This window comes from Harpia harpyja, chromosome 10 (assembly GCF_026419915.1).
Source record: "Harpia harpyja isolate bHarHar1 chromosome 10, bHarHar1 primary haplotype, whole genome shotgun sequence".
NCBI lineage: Eukaryota > Metazoa > Chordata > Aves > Accipitriformes > Accipitridae > Harpia > Harpia harpyja.
Genome location: NC_068949.1, coordinates 15,985,245 through 16,003,401, shown reverse-complemented (window position 1 = coordinate 16,003,401; position 18,157 = coordinate 15,985,245). Strand labels below are relative to the sequence as shown.

The window sequence follows — 18,157 nt, the reverse complement described above, 5'->3', positions numbered from 1 at the left end:
TCAAGGCAAACACCATCTCTCTAAAAAAGGAATTTTCTTGGTTTACAGAAGGAAGATGAGATTGAAGTTATTGTCAGTATTTCAGACGGCCTGAGTACAGTAAGTATTCAATTGTCATGTAGCTTGTCAAACTGTCTGTCCCCACATACCTCCTCCTATTAAACTACCTTACAGGGACTATCTCATTTTATCAGAAAACATAACCTCATTAGAATCTCACCTCCTGTTTCAAGAGCCACTGAAGTCCCAGTAACTCAAGTCTCACTCCAGCTCTTTGCTCAGTTATTTGAGGATAATTACAATGTAGTGTGAGCTGAAAGCCTGGCTTAGCGGCCTGCAGAATTACAGCAGCTTCCTATGAAGTTTCACTGTCAGCTCAGTAGGATTCATACCTAAGAAAGATCTGGAGGCTTTTTGGAGAAATGCGTGACATTATAGGAACTAGTGTTGGACACCCAAGAGCTGACTGTCCCTACACCCCCACAATGTTTCTCTAGCATGATGTTAAGAAGATTTGCTTAGGCTAAGGTGGTGGGGGTTTTCTCATCTGCTGCTGAATAAAGCTTTGATCACATCTAATCATTAAGGACTTATCTGAGGCATTGCACAAGCATCCAATCCTAGTTCTACAAATTCCCTTGGGATTTTCAGTTTACGGACAGATGCTGTCACAGCCAGGATATTACTCTGCCAATAAGAGGACATGGGCTTCATCACTAGAGATGCCACAAAAGTGGGACCCTCTTACTATGCACAAGACTGGATAACTCTAGAGCTCTTCCTCATCTCAAACAAATTAATTGAGATTACTACAACAAAAATTTGGGAGGTGCCAGTGTCCTACAGGCACAACTGCCTTGGCAACCTCTGTAAATAGGAAATAATAGGATCGCATCCACATGTCCACTTGCAAACAGCCGGGAGGTTTCATTGGTCAAATATGTTTGCTTCTGTATTTTTAGAGAAAGAACACACAATTTGTTCAAGATGGATTGTTACATATTAGTAGCATGTATTTGTACATCCAAATTATGCATGCTATTAACCTAGTATCATGATATCAAATGAGGCATTAATGAATGCTCTTGGCTGTCAGGTACCAGCTTATATATTCTCATAAAATACATAATGGTATCTTGAATGCCATAAAGAAGAAGAAAGACTTTTGAAAATCAGCCCAAATCTGTAATTTATAAAGTACTCTGAGACTCCTTGTTTAGTTTGGAGATATCTAGGTGTTCTCCACAAAACAAATGTTTCTGTATTATGGGATTTTCTGTATTTTCTTTTATGTGCTCAGTTTTGGTAGTGCAAAGATATTCTATTAAAACATAATTTTTCATTGCCTTTAACTGCACCTTAGTTGGCAAATGAACAGGTACATGTTGAAAATCAGCTTGAGTCATAATATATTCTTCATATTCTACTCCAGGTTTCTGAAAAAGTCAGGATCCTTGTAACGGATGCTAATGATGAGAGCCCGGAGTTTATCAATACACCTTACATAGTCCAAGTCCCAGAGGTTGGTGAAGTTCCTTTGCATACTGGAAGTATATTTCAAAAGGATGTAAAGAGAAGCTAGTATGTTTTCAGTAAAATAACAAGAAGTGCAGGACTAACTTCCATTCTTTTTTTTTAGGGTTTGGGTAGATATTTAATATTCACTGCAAACTTAGGGAATAAGTCTGTAGGTAGTTAAGGCGTGCTATTTTGTGGGTAAGCTCCAAGATGCGAGTCATCAGGAGGTTTTAGAATTGACTTCAGTGGGAATAGGACGCACTCTGTCTTAGCTGAGAATTTCTGTCATTTTTATTCCAAAAAGTGTTTCTTCCTTCTTGTTCTTCTCCAGTTTCCTCCATTTTTAATCTCTTCCCTCTTTTCTTTCTGCTCTTTGGTTCCTGCAGTGCATTTATATTCTTTCTACTATCATTCTCTTTTTCTGCCTCCTTGCATGCTCATTTTTCATTTCTTCTAACTCACCTGGTTTTCCACTTTGTGTGACTGGTAACTCTTTCTGGTCACAGAACGCTCCCTCTGGCAGCAGTATCTTTAAGATTGAGGCAGTGGACAAAGATACAGGTTCTGGAGGAAGTATCACCTACTTCTTGCAGGTAAGGTATTACCCGTACCTTCAAAAATCATCTTTCATTTACTGAGATCTCAGAAATCAGATTAAAAAAAGATTTTGAGGAGTGAGCCTGCTACTAGTGTCTATAGGACCAATTTGGCACCATGCACAAGAAAACAAGCATTGACAAAATGGATATTGTCAAGTTGCAAGCAACCAAGTGCAGTCCAGCAGGCAGAAGGAGGAGATGGAGTTGCCACTATCACTCCTACGCTTGCCAGCAGGACTCCTCGCAGCAGGGCTCTTATTAGCCTCTTCTTTGGAGTGACAGGGAGAGCAAGTCTAACTTGTAATCTTGTATGCATATGGGATTTCTAAAGCATGAAATAGATTTCTTTAGAAAGCAAAATGCACTGGAAACCTGAATGTGCACTTTGGTGTAGCAGGCTGGTGCATAACTGAGACCCGGATCACGGTGTGAAATATGAGGTACTAAGTCTTCTCACTGACAAAGCTGTGCCTGCTTGAAACCAGCCTTTCAGTTATTTCCCACTGGTGAAGAACAGAAAGAGCTCCGTATTTAAAGCTGAATTTCTGTATTACAGACCTTCTGCATGCCAAAACGGCAACTTTTTGCATTATATCCTTCAAATTCCTTCTTCCCACAAGCAGCTTTGTCCAGATTAGTTGCAGTTCTCCTTATTCAAGAGGCAACAGAAAAAAAACCCCAAAGCCAATTTGTTGCAATATTTACTTTGGATACAAATATGGATATGGAAACAAGTTGGAAGGTATTTACACAGCACTAAAGCTAATCCTGTTAAGAGTTTGGGCATACTCTGAAAGAACACCTTGAGTGCCTTGTCGGAATTTAGGTTTGATTTCATGAATTATGATCCTTTTAAAATATAATATGTGCAGGATGCAATTTTGCACAGGGTTTTTCCACTAAGCTGGTAGCCTGTGAAGCCAAGGAACAGCAATTTCAGACTTCTGTGTCTAGTTGATATATCTGTGTGGCAAAAATCTGTGTATTTGTTGAAAAAATGTTGCCGTGTCTTTTGGCACAGTCTCTGGGAATTCTAGAGTTGCACAGAAAAAAACCTCTCCGAAAGTCTGATGTAGTCAGGCGGTGATGTCTAGTGAAAAGGCCAAGATTATCCGACAATGGCCATTGTATATGGATGCCCAAATGGAGGTGTGTTTATAGATCCCTCCAGTCCAGAAGAATGGAGGGAGACATTTTTAGGCCTTTTTGGAAATCAGATGTCTTTTAGCTATTATTTGTATATCACAAAAATCACTAAAACACCACTCTGTTGACAATAATCTATGCATGTAAACTTCCTGCTTTTTTTTAAGCCAGCAGAACTTTGAAACACTAAGGGATAACACCTTTTTTCTTCTTCCTTTTGCCCTCATCTTTTTTTCTGCTAAGCCTCCCTACCTCCTTCCATGCAATGAACTGTGTTAACCAAAGATTTCACAATGAAATACTAAAAGATTAAAAAAAATCTACATTGCAGGTAACTGATTTATTCTGAATAATGAGAGACTTGTGGTTGGTTCATGAATTGTTCATAAACACACAGAGGTGAAATTCATCAAATACATTATTCACCCAAACTGTATCATTATTCTAGTCTTTTCCTTTAGCAGATGAAATAAAAGATGAATCCCTACGGCAATCTTATTTCCATACCTGTAATCTCTCGCTGTTTCTTCTTTTCTTTTCTTCTAGAACATCCATGCTAATAAGTTTACAATAGACCGGCACAGTGGTGTCCTGCGCATCAAAACAGGGGTCACCCTGGACTATGAGAAATCAAGAACACATTTTGTCATCGTCGTAGCCAAAGTATAAAGCTTTTATCTGAAACTAGAGGAGGTGGGGGGTTGCATTTGGGTAGGACTGATTAGTTCAAATACAAGTGTGACTTAAAGGATTGCCGAAACATGAAGCATAACATTGAGGCGGCAGAGTCACTCCCTCTGTAACACCTGGAGGTGTGGGGGGTAACATGGAAAAGTGAGGGAGGAAAGGTGACCGGTGTCTGCTGCTGAACAACATCTGGAGACATTTGGGAGTGGGTTTCCCACCTTTCGCTCAGGCCCCAGTGCCAGGATAGCGAGCCCCACCACAGAAAGTCACCTGTGCATTTTGAGAGTCACCTAGAAGGGAAGGGCTGGCCTATGCAGCCCCAGCTTCCAGAAGCATCAGCCCTTGGGACCATGCAGGTGCCCAGGGCTCCCTCGTGCTGCCCAGGGCACGGCCCTGCCGCAACAAGGGCAAACCCCTGGCAGGCAGGCGGTGCGGGTTGCAGTCGTTAGCCACAGTACGACACAGAGCACAGCTGGACCCAGTGCTGCACAAGTGACGGACTTCTTTTCTGGAAATATCTGTGGACGTTTCGTTCTTTCAGTTCTCTGCTGCCTTGTGGCAGGAGCTTATTCAAATCCTGCAAATATTGCTGCACATCCCTTCTTGCCACTGTCATTCTCAGCAGTGCTGCGCCTGTGGCACGGCTGGGGATTCATTAGGCATTAAAAGTTTATGGATTCTGAAGTAAAGTCGCTCAGGATCCTGTGGGGACCTGTCACACAGACTCACATGGGTGGAAAGGGGATGATTTTGCTGTTACTTATGGGGACTTTGAGTTTCTCATGTTTTATGAAAAACGTACGGATCTTTTTATGTATTTATTTAGCCGGGGTTCATTTGAGGAGAAGTAACAAAATTTGGCTTAAATGCTGCCTTTGGGGCAGTAAGGAGGAAAAAAATGAGCATATCTTTTCCAAAAAATGGAATTTTTAGAATTGGAACAGCAGACGTGCTGAACAATTCACACTCTTATACACCAGCATGACTACTGACCTCCAGCCAGTGCTCTGAGACTGAGGGTGTTAAAAGCTTCTGAAATTGCGAGTCATCTTTCTGATTGGCTCTGCTGTATCAGTAGCACAGAGTTGGTTGTAGACAAGTCCCCAGAGACTGTTTATACACTGTGGCTATCTAACAGTTCTTGGCTGCACAGCTCCTCCGTGCTTTCACTTTATCACATAAGAGTCCCTAGGAGATTTCGATCATATGCACTGTTTAATTTCCCCCTAGAAATGCGCTGCCTTGCTACTGTGCATTGTCTTGTGTTTTTGACAACACTATGTGTGGGATGAAAAGCTGTAGACCTTAGTCGCTAAATTTTTGCATCAGTTTCGAGCATTCTTTTTTCCCTGCAAAAAAACTGAATTCCCTGTCCCGTGTTGTTGATAAAAGGTCATGTATGACTACATATATTGGCACAACCACTTTTAATATAAGAAATTACTTCTGAGACACTGCAAGCTGTCTTCCTAATCCGAGAGGGAGCAGGACAAATGGAAAAGAGAAGGGAATAGGGCAGCAGAGATTAATCTGTGTGTTGAGAGAGAGAAGGGATTCCTGGGACTGTGCTTCTGAAGGCTCATGAGGTGCATGCAATGCCATAAGCTGATTTGCAGACATGTTTTAGCAGAGGGATCTGACAATGACTTCTCTTCTAGGACGGTGGTGGGAAGCTCAGGGGAGACAACAAAGTGTTTTCAGCCACAACAACAGTTACTGTCAATGTGGAGGATGTTCAGGACACTCCTCCCATGTTCATCGGGACTCCCTACTATGGATATGTCTATGAGGATACACTCGCAGTAAGTGCTGGGGTTTACCTGTAGGAGAACAAGTGCAACCTTTCACATCTCAGTCAAGATAGCCCTATGGTTTCTAGTACAGGCTTTATTGGAAACTGGGACCTAAACTCTGATTTGACCCCTAGGGGAAATGAGCTGACCAAATCTCAGACTTGTTCTTATTTACATCCATTGCAAATTTGCCATGCAAGGCTTCCTGTTGCTGTCATTAAAGTCAGAAAGGATTCTGCCCATCTACATTGGTCTAAGCCCAGACAGTGACTTAGAGTTCTTCTGTAGCTGAGACCTGTAGAGGCACTTGGCTGAAGGCTTAAGCAGGTTGCCAGTTACCTCACCTGAACACATCATGCTAGAAGCCTTTGTGTGCTGTGCGGTCTCACGGTGCTTTTATTTTCTAGCTGAACAGTCTGGTACCAACAGCTGGTTGTGCAAGGTGTGGGGAGAATTTATGCCCAAATGCTCTAGACTCTTTGTGCTGTCCCATGGACATCACCTAGGGAGAAGCAATCCTGATATCCCCCAAAATGCAGGGCACTTTCTGCTCAGTGATGGCTAGATAGGCAGAATGGGCCAGAAAGTCCTCCAGGCCTAAAACCCACCAGATTATCAAGCAAGCAGGGGCATACACCACGTACACGTGGGGACACTGCATTTGTCGGCACGTGTCTGCTGCTGAATATACCACTTTGTACGTATCACGGACACACACAGAGTCCAAGGAGTAACACTGAGCTTGTGGCTGTGCCATCACCTCAGAAATGCCCAATGGCAGATTCGCTTAAAAGGGAGCACACAGCTTAGCAAATTATTTTATTATACCCACCGTGATGCTTTCAGTCACGTATTATTCTTGAAGCTGCAAACTAATGAATTTTCTCTATATCTAAGCAGTGGCATGATACTGTGTATAGATCAGCTTTACCCCGATACATAAGATTTAATTAACGTTTTCTTCATACGTAGGACAAGAAATGGCATCTACTCATGACATTGCCCAACATTAGACTATTGATCTCTTTGGCAGTGTGATTGCACACTGTTCACCTGATCTTCCCTTGACTTTCAGGAAAGATTGTGTCTTTACTTTCTGTCCAGAACTCCAATGTATGCTGCAGCCCTTGCATGACTGTATATTGCAACTCAGTGCTTAGGCTGTTACATTTCAGCAAGGCAGACAAGTAATGCTTGTGTACTTTGCAGATGTTTGAAATGAATGCTATTATGTATATTGATTTATTCTGCATAGTTACATATAGATCTTGAAATAACTATCAGGTGCACACAGGAGTTAGTGTTTACTATGGAAATGGGAGGCAATAAATGTTAATTACATCCAGCCTGAGCTCATAACTTACACCATTATGATATTGTAATGATGGAACCACGAATTGGTCCTTCCCACTGTGGGTTTTGCTATTAGAATGAACTCCCCAGAGAGAGATGCACTAGCTGATTTTAGCGTTGTTTACACTTTTGGTGTTAATTTTGTAAACTTGCTTCTTTTCTCCTTGGTGGAGTTGTCAGGATTTACAAGTACTCTGTCACCTTCAAAGGGACTGCGCTGTGTTTTGCCCAGTAGGCAGAATTTATTGCAGCTTCCAGCATAAATGATAATAAACACAGTTCTGTATTTCCAGTTGCTCTTACAGAACCTCGCTCTTGTTTGAAAAATTCACTCAAGGCTTGTCATGAAAATGTTCATTGTTGCCATTTGTGATTAACTGACAGTTACTTCAACGTTCTTTGTTTTTGCAGCCCCAAACAGTACCACTTTAGTTCAGAGGCCTAAATCGTACAGCTCATTGCCACTTGGGTGAACATTTTAATGCTGACAGTCATCACCCCTCTGAGTTGATAGGAGTAGTCACACAAGCAAATGGTCTCCAGTACACAAGTTCTATACGTATGGCCCACGGCCACGTTACTTGCACAGAAAGACAGTGAAGGTTTAAGGACAGTTAAATCACCATAATTTTCAACACAATTTCATGCCCTAAATGTTCCGTGGGCCAAGTTGCTTTGTGATCTCTGTTTTCTTTTGCTGCCTGTCTGAACTTGATTAGGCAGGACCAAAATGAACTGATGACTCCTCAGCAGCTGCCTGTGTCTCAGCACACTGTGTAGCCATGGGGCAGGCAGCAACACCGGGAGCCTACGCAGCAGCTACCAGAGGGTATCTTGGTGCTGACCCAAACTGAACCTCGGGTCTCAGATTGGTTACTCCAAATCCTCTGTCGAAGTCTGTGGCTCAAGGTAGGCGTCCCTGGCCACGGCTTCCGACTGCCTCTGCGGCAGGCCAGCCCTTGGGGCAGAGGCACCCGTGGCCACATGGGGTGTGCAGCCATTTCACACCCACGCCGTCGTCACTGCCGCGTGGGGAGCAGTGCAGTGCTCCTGCTGGTCCTCTGGTCCTCACCCACAGCTGAGTTGGAAAAAAGGAGGAGGGGGCTGAGCACTGGGTGCACTGGCACCGGTCTCTTGGCAGGTGCGTGGCATGCCCTGAGGCTGCGCCAAGCCCTGGCCCTCCTGGGGCAGCGGAGGCCCAGGCACCAAAGCAGGTTGCTCTGCCATCGGTGCAGGCAGCGGCACGGCACTGGCAGCAGGCTGGCGAGGGCAGGTGGCACAGCGGGTCCGCAGGGAGTGAGCAGCAGCAGGGGTGTCCCCACCTTGCATGGAGGTACAGTGCGGGAGCAACTAAAACTATCGATGGAGGACCAACACAGAGTTGGTCCGAGCAGTAGCATTCAGCTTCTGCTCTGCAAAGGCAAGCACTGATTTTTTTCCAGGTGGGAGTCAATGGCCCTTGCTGTGTTCCCCATAGAGCACAAGCAAAATTACCCACTCTCCCTCCTACACCTCACTGCAGAAAGACTTACAGAAGTTCGGTTTATTAATACACAGTTGCAATTTCACCACTCTTTGATCTGAGCGCACAGACTGTGATTTCCCATTTCTCCCCAGGGCTCTGAGGTCCTTACTGTTGTTGCTCTTGATGGAGACAGAGGAAAGCCTAACAGTATTCATTACTGCATCGTGAACGGTGAGTAGACTTGTCTCGTCTGAAATCTGAAGGGCAGTGGAAACTAGATCTGACATTGAATTAGAATGGGATATGCTAGAGCTTAATAAAGCTGAGACAAAATCTCATGAAATAATGCCAGGTACCTCGAACAACTCCAGGGCCCTGTCTACCAGAGAACAGCCAAGATACGATTCACTGAGTTTTAGTATCTGCTTCACAGAACTACGCTTGGAGTTGTTAATGTTGCTGATTTGTTAGGCATCAGTAGCCTGCTTGTCATTTCACGAAGCGTAAACGGAGATGCATTCACTGCTACTGAGCATCTCTATCATTTAATCTGGGAGGCGAGAGAATGCATTGGGAAACCCAGACACGGTATTTAGAGGGATATTTTCATTAATATTGTGATTAAAGTGGCTAAACGGTCAAAGCTCTGCTTTCTTGAAAGAAATTATATTTACCAGTGAAGAGACACTGGCTGTACACTGCACTGGAAGAAAGTAGATGTTATCAGAAGATAATGCTTTTCATCAGCTATTCTGAGTCTGTTGCACGTCTTTCAATAGCATAAATGTGAGACTTAGCTGAATTGATGATTCATTAGCTGGTGAAGTCAGCATCTTAGCTGAACTAAACTCCAAGCTACGAATTTAGTTTTGTTTGGTTCTCTCTTCTTCCAAAACAAGACCTCCATGGCAAGTGGGAACCCCAACTCCCAGGTGTGAGAGATCCCAAAATTTCATAAGAGAAATCTGAGGTGTAGTTGCAGAGCTATGCAGTAATTTCTTCATTGTGTTACGTGATCTAAATAGCAAGGTCTAGAGAGGACAGAGAGGGTTGCATTTGAGGTTTTGCCTTGATGTGGCATGGGATCCATGCTGAGGTTCCTTCTCCTCAGTGCAAGGGAATAGATAGAAGTGGGTAAAAGGAAGGTAGGAACATTGAGAAAAAAAGGTTGCAGAAGAGAATAGATGGAAAATTAGAAAAGGTAAAAAGAAAGGTGGAGAATGAAGAGTAAAAACAAATTAATTGGGAAGAAAATATACTAGACAAGGGAGAAATTGAGTAAGGAGAATAAGCGAAGGCAGGTGAACCAGGGAAAATGTCAAAGGGAAATAGGATTAATGGGGAAAGATACTAGATTTCCAAAGAAAATAGAGGAGGACCAAAAAGGTGCTATGGGATAAAAAGGTAAGTGATTAGGAAAGAGTGGAAAAGATGGAAGATGGAAGGAGATGACAGAGAAGTAGCACAAAATATGACTTAATGGAGAGCAGGCTTTCCTCATGCACATTATTAACACAGGATTTTTTTTAGCATGAAATGGAAAAGAGGGGAAGGGAATATGCTTTTAGTGCATAGAAAGTTGAAGAAATGTATCAAGAACAAAAGATTACAATAGGTTTCTGCCCCTGCACTTCAAACCCTGGCATGAGAAGCCATTATTCCAGTACCAGCCAGCTAGGTTGTCAAAGGGCAAGAAAATACTAACAGCAAATGGGAAATTATTTATTCTTCATAAGCATTTTTTATCCAGGGAGTGTAGGATAATTTTAGAAAATACTCCAGTTCTCTGAACACGCTGTACGAAGGAACACACATAAAGCTACATACTCTGAGTTACCAATTTCCCTGTGATAACTAGACAATAACATGAAGTATGGTGGCTTGAAACCACTATTGACTTAAGCTTCTTCTCAGTCAGGATGTACTTTCCAGGCCAATGTATCTTAATAATTGACCATTGTATGAGTCAATATCTGTTCAATGTTGTGTCTAGTGTACTTTAATGAAGTTGCAGTTATTGCAGGTATTAGCAAAACGGGATACTATCAAATGGTTTAAAAGTCAGCATTGGAATTGAGTTAGAGAAAAAGAAAAATGACTGGGCTTTCAGGTCATCATCCTTTATTTCTGAAGGCTTGATCTCCTTCATTGTAAGGGTTTTCCTCTCTTCTCCTTTCAATGGTAGGCTCTGCCACGAAGCGTAGGCTGTGGCCAATACTGTACATGAGCTAGCAGCCAGGGGTGCCCATAGCCCCATGGCAGAGCAGGGCAGGACACCCCTGCCCAGGCACCAGCCTGCCTTTGGCCGTGATGGCGAGGTGGCTGCAGACACTGTGATGAGACACCGCTGCCTCTCTGCAAGCTGGCATTTGCTACAGCACAAATTGACCAGGTCTCAAGGGTCTGCGGCCCTGTAACTGATCTTATCTTCAGATCAATGGAAGTTAGGTCAGTGGTAGCAAAGTCAGCCTGCAGCCCTGTCCTGCCTGTGTCAGACTCTGCCTCGGGGCAAAATGCCTGGGTTTTACCCCAGATCCTCCAAAATCCCTTTTTTGTTCAGGACAGCCTTGCAAGAGGCTGAGAGTTTTTTAACAACTGAATTTCTAAGGCCAGAAGATGCTTCTCCAGAGATGCTCTCTGCAGAAAGAGTGACTATGTTTCTCAGACAGATTGTCAGGCTTCTCACCTTAGCTGATATTAGTGAGAGAAATGTTCTTGTTTCTCAGAGACTTAATTATGCATTTGCTAATTAAAATGAGGAATGTCTATTTTTGTCTAAACCAGCATATAAAGAAGACAGCATAATAGAAATGAATACCAAATTTGCATGTCTGCTTGCTGAGGCTTGAAGGGAACCTGACCAGGGTAGGAAGAGGAAAGTGAGGGCAGCTGCCCATAGGGGCAGAGCTCTACTGAGCCGTTCCTAGGGGAGGAAACCCTTTTGGCCCTCATCTGTGTTTTCATCTCACTGTGACCAGGCATAGAAATGCTTCATTTTTGAAATTTGGCTTCAGATCTTCTAATAGATATGGATACACATATGGACAAAGATATGCTTAATGAAGTGTATGGTTGATTGCTCATGCTTGTTCAGAAAAAGGAAGTGTGGCATGTAACTAGAGCATCTTGGTTTTATTGCAGGAAGCGAAGGTTCATTCAAAATCGGCAACACAACTGGAGCCATTTCTGTTATTAAAAGCCCAAATCAGCTCAAGAAAGAAGTGTATGAACTAAAAGTTCAGGTATGTTCTGTAGCCACTTGAAGACCATTGGTCTTAAATGCCATGAGTAGGCATGATTTTCTAAAATAGCTCAATTTATAGCTGACTTTACCTGTTTTAGAAACTACCTCCTATATTTGAGCAGAGTGCCAGATAGTATAAAACAGAACAAACTGCTTTTGTTGCTCAGGATATTTAGCGTCTCAAATTACTTCTTTCAAGATGACTATCTTGTCCTAATTTCATCTCTGAGTCTAGAGAAATCAACATCCTTTACAGTATGTAGATAACTGTTCTCTGTGTTTTCAGATTTTATTGCTAAACTGGGAATTAATGTCTTGTAATCTCTATGTGATGAGATAGGTAACTGTCAAATCTATGATTAGTAATAGGACTGGGGTAGATCATGCAATGTCATATCAGTATCCACTCCTGAAGCATTGATCAGCCACATACAAATTCATGCTAACACCTTGATGAGCTAGTATCAGTGTGACAGGCTGCATTATTTGAAGCGGTTTCTAAAGACCAAGAAAAACTGTGGAGTTAAATTGTGAAGACTATATCAGTTTTCTTCAGCAAATACATATTACAAAGACAAGAGTTTGTCATGGTAAGGACAATATTGTCTCAAGGCAGCTTTGATGCCTTGCACACTGCCAGAACCAGTGTAGCATCCCCAAGGGCACTTGCTTGCTAGTGGGCTCAAGCAGCTTGCTGAACATGGGAGATCATAGAGTTCCCGTTGTCTGAGTTAATCTCTGGCACCATTTCTTCCCCTAATCTCTCTGGTTTGCTGCAGGCTGCTAGTGCTTCCCAGATACAGGATTAGTTAAGCCCTTGCAAGCTCTTCTGATCTCCTAGTTATATCTGTGGCGACCCCGGAGCTCATGCAGGCTACAAAATCTGTCTGAGGAATTAAAAGGGTGTTGTATTACCCAGCGTAGGTAGTGACAGGCGCTTCATTTACCAGACTAGCATCTTCAGAGAAATTTAGCAGTCTGGTGCCTTTGGTTTTGAGCCCTTTGAGCAAAAAAGCATGTTAGAGATAGCTGTTTTGTTACCAAAACACCAGCTGGAGTTTCTGTCCTGACAGAAGAAACGTCTTAGGTTCAATCCAGTGAATCAGGCTGCATGTTGGAATTGTTGAAACCTAGAGAGATTTGATCTTTCAGTTCAGAAAAATGACAGCTAGGTTTGCTTGTTTGTCCAAACTATATCCAGTTTAAATTAAGCTCATCTAGACAGCAAAGCAGAATTGTAAATCAGGAACTAAATCTCAAAAAAAAAAAAAAAAAAAAAAAAAAAAAAAAAGGCGTGTCATTTTTCTTGTTCAAGTATTTGCCTGAATACCACAAGTACAGTTTTTCTCACGGAGTTTTCAAGGCTGCAGTCCTTGCAGCAATGTGAAAATCAACTACATGTGGTACCACAGCAAATTTAAACATTGTCTTCCTTTTCTATTCTGTCAAAACTTTAGGCAAGCAATTATCTTGCCTCTATTAGATTATCTGTCTTTAGAGAACTGTTTTCACCTGGGGTGAGTTACTAAGCTCACAAAATGAGGAGGAGAATTTTTTCACTAGGGCTTTATTGGGACTGGTTTATTACCATAATCTTCTAATCATCATAAACTTCAGTGTGAAATGGATTGAGATTTCTAAACAAATATAAAGCTGTGAATCTTCGTACAAGTTAGTGTGTTAGGGTGATTTGTACATGCAGAACAATACCTGAACATGGAACTGAGGAAAGAGTATACCCTCAACATTCTTCTCTCTCTCCTGTCTGCTGCAGGCATCCGAAGTCAGTCAGGAAGGTGACATCTCAGTGTACGCTTTTGCCATGGTGACTATACGGGTGGTCGACCTCAACAACCATCCACCAACCTTCTATGGAGAAAATGGTCCCCAGAACAGGTTTGAACTGACCATGTATGAGCATCCCCCAGAGGGTGAAATCTTGAGGGGACTGAAGATTACAGTCAATGATTCAGATCAGGTAAATGGAAACTATGTGGACTTTGAGTTTTCCTGCCCTACTTTCCCAAAGACTAGGAAGAGCTGTCAGATAGGGAAATGTCATTTTAGGAACTCAACTATTTCACCTGCTTTCCCCAAAAGCCTAGGGCAGACAAAGTAGTTGTAGGGTCCATTACCACAGAGAGTTTGGATCCAGAAGTATACTTAGTCTGTCATATACTGTTGTCGATGAGAAGGGTGGTCCTAAAGCTGCAGCCCAGTTCTTGTGGTGACTAAAGTTGAACAGTCCTTACGAACTTCCCTTAACTACTGGTTACATTCAGCTGTTGTCAGTGTAATGTCCAAGAATGTACTCCCTTTGGAGATTTACTTAGAGTTTCCAATCACTTTAGTAGTAATTTCAAGTGCAATTGCTGTCTGTATCTTCTTAGCCCCTGCTGGAAACAATAGTCTATACCCTTACATTGGTTTTATTACAATATATTATCCTTCTGGCCCTTATGTTACAGCCAGAGTCTGCAGTGCATGCTTTGATAAATCATTCCCACTGGAGTGATATTTTTAGGTAATCTTAAAAATTATGCCAGAGCCAAACTAACTCTAACCAGATAAAGAAGGAAAGAAGACTCCATCCATCTCAGCCTGCTCTCTTACTGACCTGTGATGCCCGTAGATACTATGGTGATGGTTGCTATAGGGATCCCTAAGCTAAATACTGTATGAATGGCATCCATCTGAGTTAGCCTGAGGTTAGGTAGTGACAAGAGAAAAGCTTAATGCATCTGAGAACTATTGGAAAGAGTGCTCTTATATAACTGTGCTCAGTATTGTGCTGTTTTGACTGTATTGTACTCTATCAAACCCACTAGCTTCTTCCCCCTCCCTCCTGCTGCTCTGCAGCAAGCAGATAAATGACTGCTTTCAAAGCAGTGCTACGTCTACCATGCTATTGTCACGGGGGATGTTGCTGCAGAAGGAAAGAAACAAAACCCATCTCTTCTATTTAGATACAAAATATATATGTATCATATGTAGGCTGACAGAATATTCAGGCTGCAAGTTAGGCTATAAAATAAGCAGAAAACATTGCCAAATACACTGTATAGATTTCTCAAGAAGCTTCCTAGTACAGCGTAAGGCATCACTCTGGGGGGGTTGGATTGCTTTTCTTTTAAGGCATAGAATGCAATGGTTTCCCTTCCACACAAAAGGACTATATAGAGAAGAAAATTAAACATATGTCTGTTTTTGTCACAGCCATTAGTGACTCTTTGTTTTGGGGGGGTAGATGGTACAGGTGAGGAGGAGGAGCTGTGGGCAAGGTCTTTTTTAGGCCTACAGTTTGATGGAAACGCCACCTTTACTTGCAAGAACATTACACAGAAATTTCTCCCCCAGTCCTCTTCATCTGACAGACACATTTTAGGGCTCAGTGCTGTTGTTCCTTCAGTCATACCTGTGTCCCATGGCTGTCTGCTTGGAGACATGCAGCAGCATGGCTTGCTCGGAGTAGATCTGGGTTCAGTGGACATCACTGTCAGGAATCACTCAGCTGTCAGAGGGAGGCAGTTCTCTCCCCACCAGTCATGTACAGTCCCAAGTGCAGAGCACTTTGTACGGTCAGATGGTCCGCTTTCCCCATCAGCGCTATTTTCCTTAGTCCAGCAGCTCTGGCTTTGTGTGTTTGGCTTTACAACCCAGCAAAAGAGAGCCTGTTGTCACCTCTGTAGCTGTGGGGGTTTGTGTGACCAAAAAATGCAGACCATGGAGTTTGGATCCGAGATCATTCTGTTTCCCTTGGGGAACTACTGCTGAATACTTTTCCTTTTCTTCACTGTGAGGGTGGTGAGGCACTGGAACAGGTTGCCCAGCGAGGTTGTGGATGCCCCCTCCCTGGAAGTGTTCAAGTCCAGGCTGGATGGGGCTTTGAGCAACCTGGTCTAGTGGAAGGTGTCCCTGCCCATGGCAGGGAGGGGGTGGAACGAGGTGATCTTTAAGGTCCCTTCCAACCCAATCCATTCTGTGATTCTATGATTCCTCCTGACATGAGCTAGGGTTGCAGCAAGAACTGCTCATAACAAGCCTTCCAGGGATACAGCTGAAAGTAGAGTTATCCTGTTTGAAAGTTATTATTAGAAATTCTTCATCTCAAGATTCATGCTAGGGGGAGAACATGGCACCAGGTAGTGAATCTGGCTGGTTTGTCACAGTGTAAACATGATATTGTTTGAGAAATTGGTGAACTCAAAGTTGGTGAAGTGGACTCAGCTCATTTTCCTACCTCCCCTGTAAGGCAGAAATATGAGAATCCCCATTTCATCTTTTCTCTTCTGTGCACCAGATTGGTTTAAAAGAATTAGTCTGGCCAACTGGCTCTGGCTCACTCTTCCCAACTCGCACACAAGTGGTGGTAACCTTTTAGATACCGCTGCTTCCCATGTCCTCTCTGGCTAGAAGTTTATCTATATAATGGGATTTGGCTTCTTACTTCACCTGGAGCTGTCAAATGTGTGTCAGATTTTATTCTGCACAACTGGAGCTCCTCTCTCCCCCAGGTGCATCAACTTTCAAAAGGTTTAGTGGCTGTAACTCTGGACTAGCTTAATGTGCTCAGTGCAAATTTTGGAGTACTACCTCTGTTTGAAAATTGCACATCTTTGTGGCTCTCCATCATCATCCCAGGCTGTGAGCTCTACGACACAGGCTGGGTTTTTGAGGGGTCTGTTGTCCTGACTCAGGCCGTTCAGTTGCCTTTCCCTGGCAAGAACCAGGAGGAGGCAGGGCTTGCCTGCCAATGTGCACGTGGTGTCGTCTCTGTCACCTGCACTAGCTCACAGCGTGTGGCACGAAGCCCAAGGCTGCTTGCCACAAGAGTCCATCTCTTAGCCTGTCCTGCTGCAGGGTTTTTCCATTATGACTGAAAGAATAACCAAGCTTGTCAATCTATTTTAAGAAAAGCTGTGTCCGTCTTGTGACCAGGGCTGGAGGGATTATATAACTAAGCTTCTTAGCAGTCTCTTGCCGAGGGGATGGAGAGCAGAGGGCTCTGAGCAGTAAGACTCACTCTAATTTTATACAGTGTGAAGAAACAGAGCTCATCTAGGCTGTAAGAAATGCATCGGTCACTGAAAACAATGCCGTATCTGCTTTTATTGACAGGGAGCCAATGCTAAATTCAACCTCCGTCTTGTCGGACCTGGTGGCATCTTCCGAGTGGTTCCCCAAACTGTCCTGAATGAGGCTCAGGTTACAATAATAGTGGAAAATTCTGCTGCTATTGACTATGAAAAATTCAAGGTGTTAACCTTCAAGGTACTTCTGCTTTCTGGGTCCTCTTTGCTTGTGTATATGATATGTGTATGATGGCTTATGTATCTGATGGGATTTAGCTTCTTAATCCAGCTGGAGCGGTCTGATGCATTGTCAGCGACATTATATTCCATGTAAGGGAAACTAATTTCTGCCTCTGGTTCATCAACTTCCAAAAGTTTAATGGATACATCTGTGAACTAATTTAGTCCAGTCAGTGCAAAATGTTGAGTATTATCTCTCTGTGGAAACTGCACATGTTGGTGTCTCTGAGTCATTCTAGACTGAACCCTAAGGGTGTTATTTCTGGTCTTACAATGATAAATTCACAGGATGAAATCCTAATTTCTCTGGAGCCAGAACTTTACCTGCTTAGTCCTAAGTAATTTGGTTCATGATCATGCTTTTGAATGTTGGCAGGCTGAAGGCCCCAGCTGACTGGAAGATAATTTCTGAAAATTGCTCACTGCCTTTGTCAGAGTCTATCTATTTACATGGCCTTTTGCAGACTGACCTGAGGCTGTCTCACCATGTTCTAAGCCAGCCATACAAGAACCAGCTTTCATCCAAAAGCTGGACCCTCGCATTATCACCTTCCCTGATGGATTCATTGGCTCATCAACAAGATAATTAAGTAGTCCAGTTTTGTGTCAGCTGCCTCTGAACATGAGTATAGATGGTTCAGTTCTGACTGCAAAGAACGGCATAGACAATCCCTGTAATTACTAAAAAAAAATAAAATTTGCCAAAAATATCTGGGTGAGTATTAACATATGCTAGTTTTAATTTTGTACAGAAAGTAGCATTTTTTGCACAGTCCAGAAGCCAACTTCCTGGATTTTGTTCTCATCCTTGCTACATGGTTTGTTTTGTGTCCTTAGCAAGTTTCACTGCAGTATACTTCATGTCTTCTCTTGTAATGTTCCTTAGTCATTTTGAGCTTCATAGGTTATAGATGCTACAAAAATGAGGCATCATTACTGTATTAAAATGGAAGATTCTGAAAGGGCTATAAAGTGCTACCGAAACTAATTGTAATAAGCACACATTTATTCAGGTTAAACTACCAAAAGACCAGTAAAGA

At 42.8% G+C, this 18,157-nt stretch overlaps 1 protein-coding gene across 3 annotated transcripts in view; it reads left to right on the top strand.

Annotated features, from left to right (window-relative positions):
• Positions 1-18,157, top strand: part of CDHR1 (cadherin related family member 1) — a 49,580-nt gene that overhangs the window by 10,823 nt on the left and 20,600 nt on the right. For all 3 annotated transcript variants that reach the window (XM_052799525.1, XM_052799524.1, XM_052799526.1), the window contains 9 exons: positions 49-99; positions 1,433-1,522; positions 2,025-2,111; positions 3,810-3,926; positions 5,609-5,752; positions 8,714-8,792; positions 11,703-11,803; positions 13,580-13,783; positions 16,924-17,076. In XM_052799525.1, coding sequence (XP_052655485.1) covers positions 49-99; positions 1,433-1,522; positions 2,025-2,111; positions 3,810-3,926; positions 5,609-5,752; positions 8,714-8,792; positions 11,703-11,803; positions 13,580-13,783; positions 16,924-17,076 — 1,026 coding nt within the window. The remainder of the gene's footprint in view (positions 1-48; positions 100-1,432; positions 1,523-2,024; positions 2,112-3,809; positions 3,927-5,608; positions 5,753-8,713; positions 8,793-11,702; positions 11,804-13,579; positions 13,784-16,923; positions 17,077-18,157) is intronic.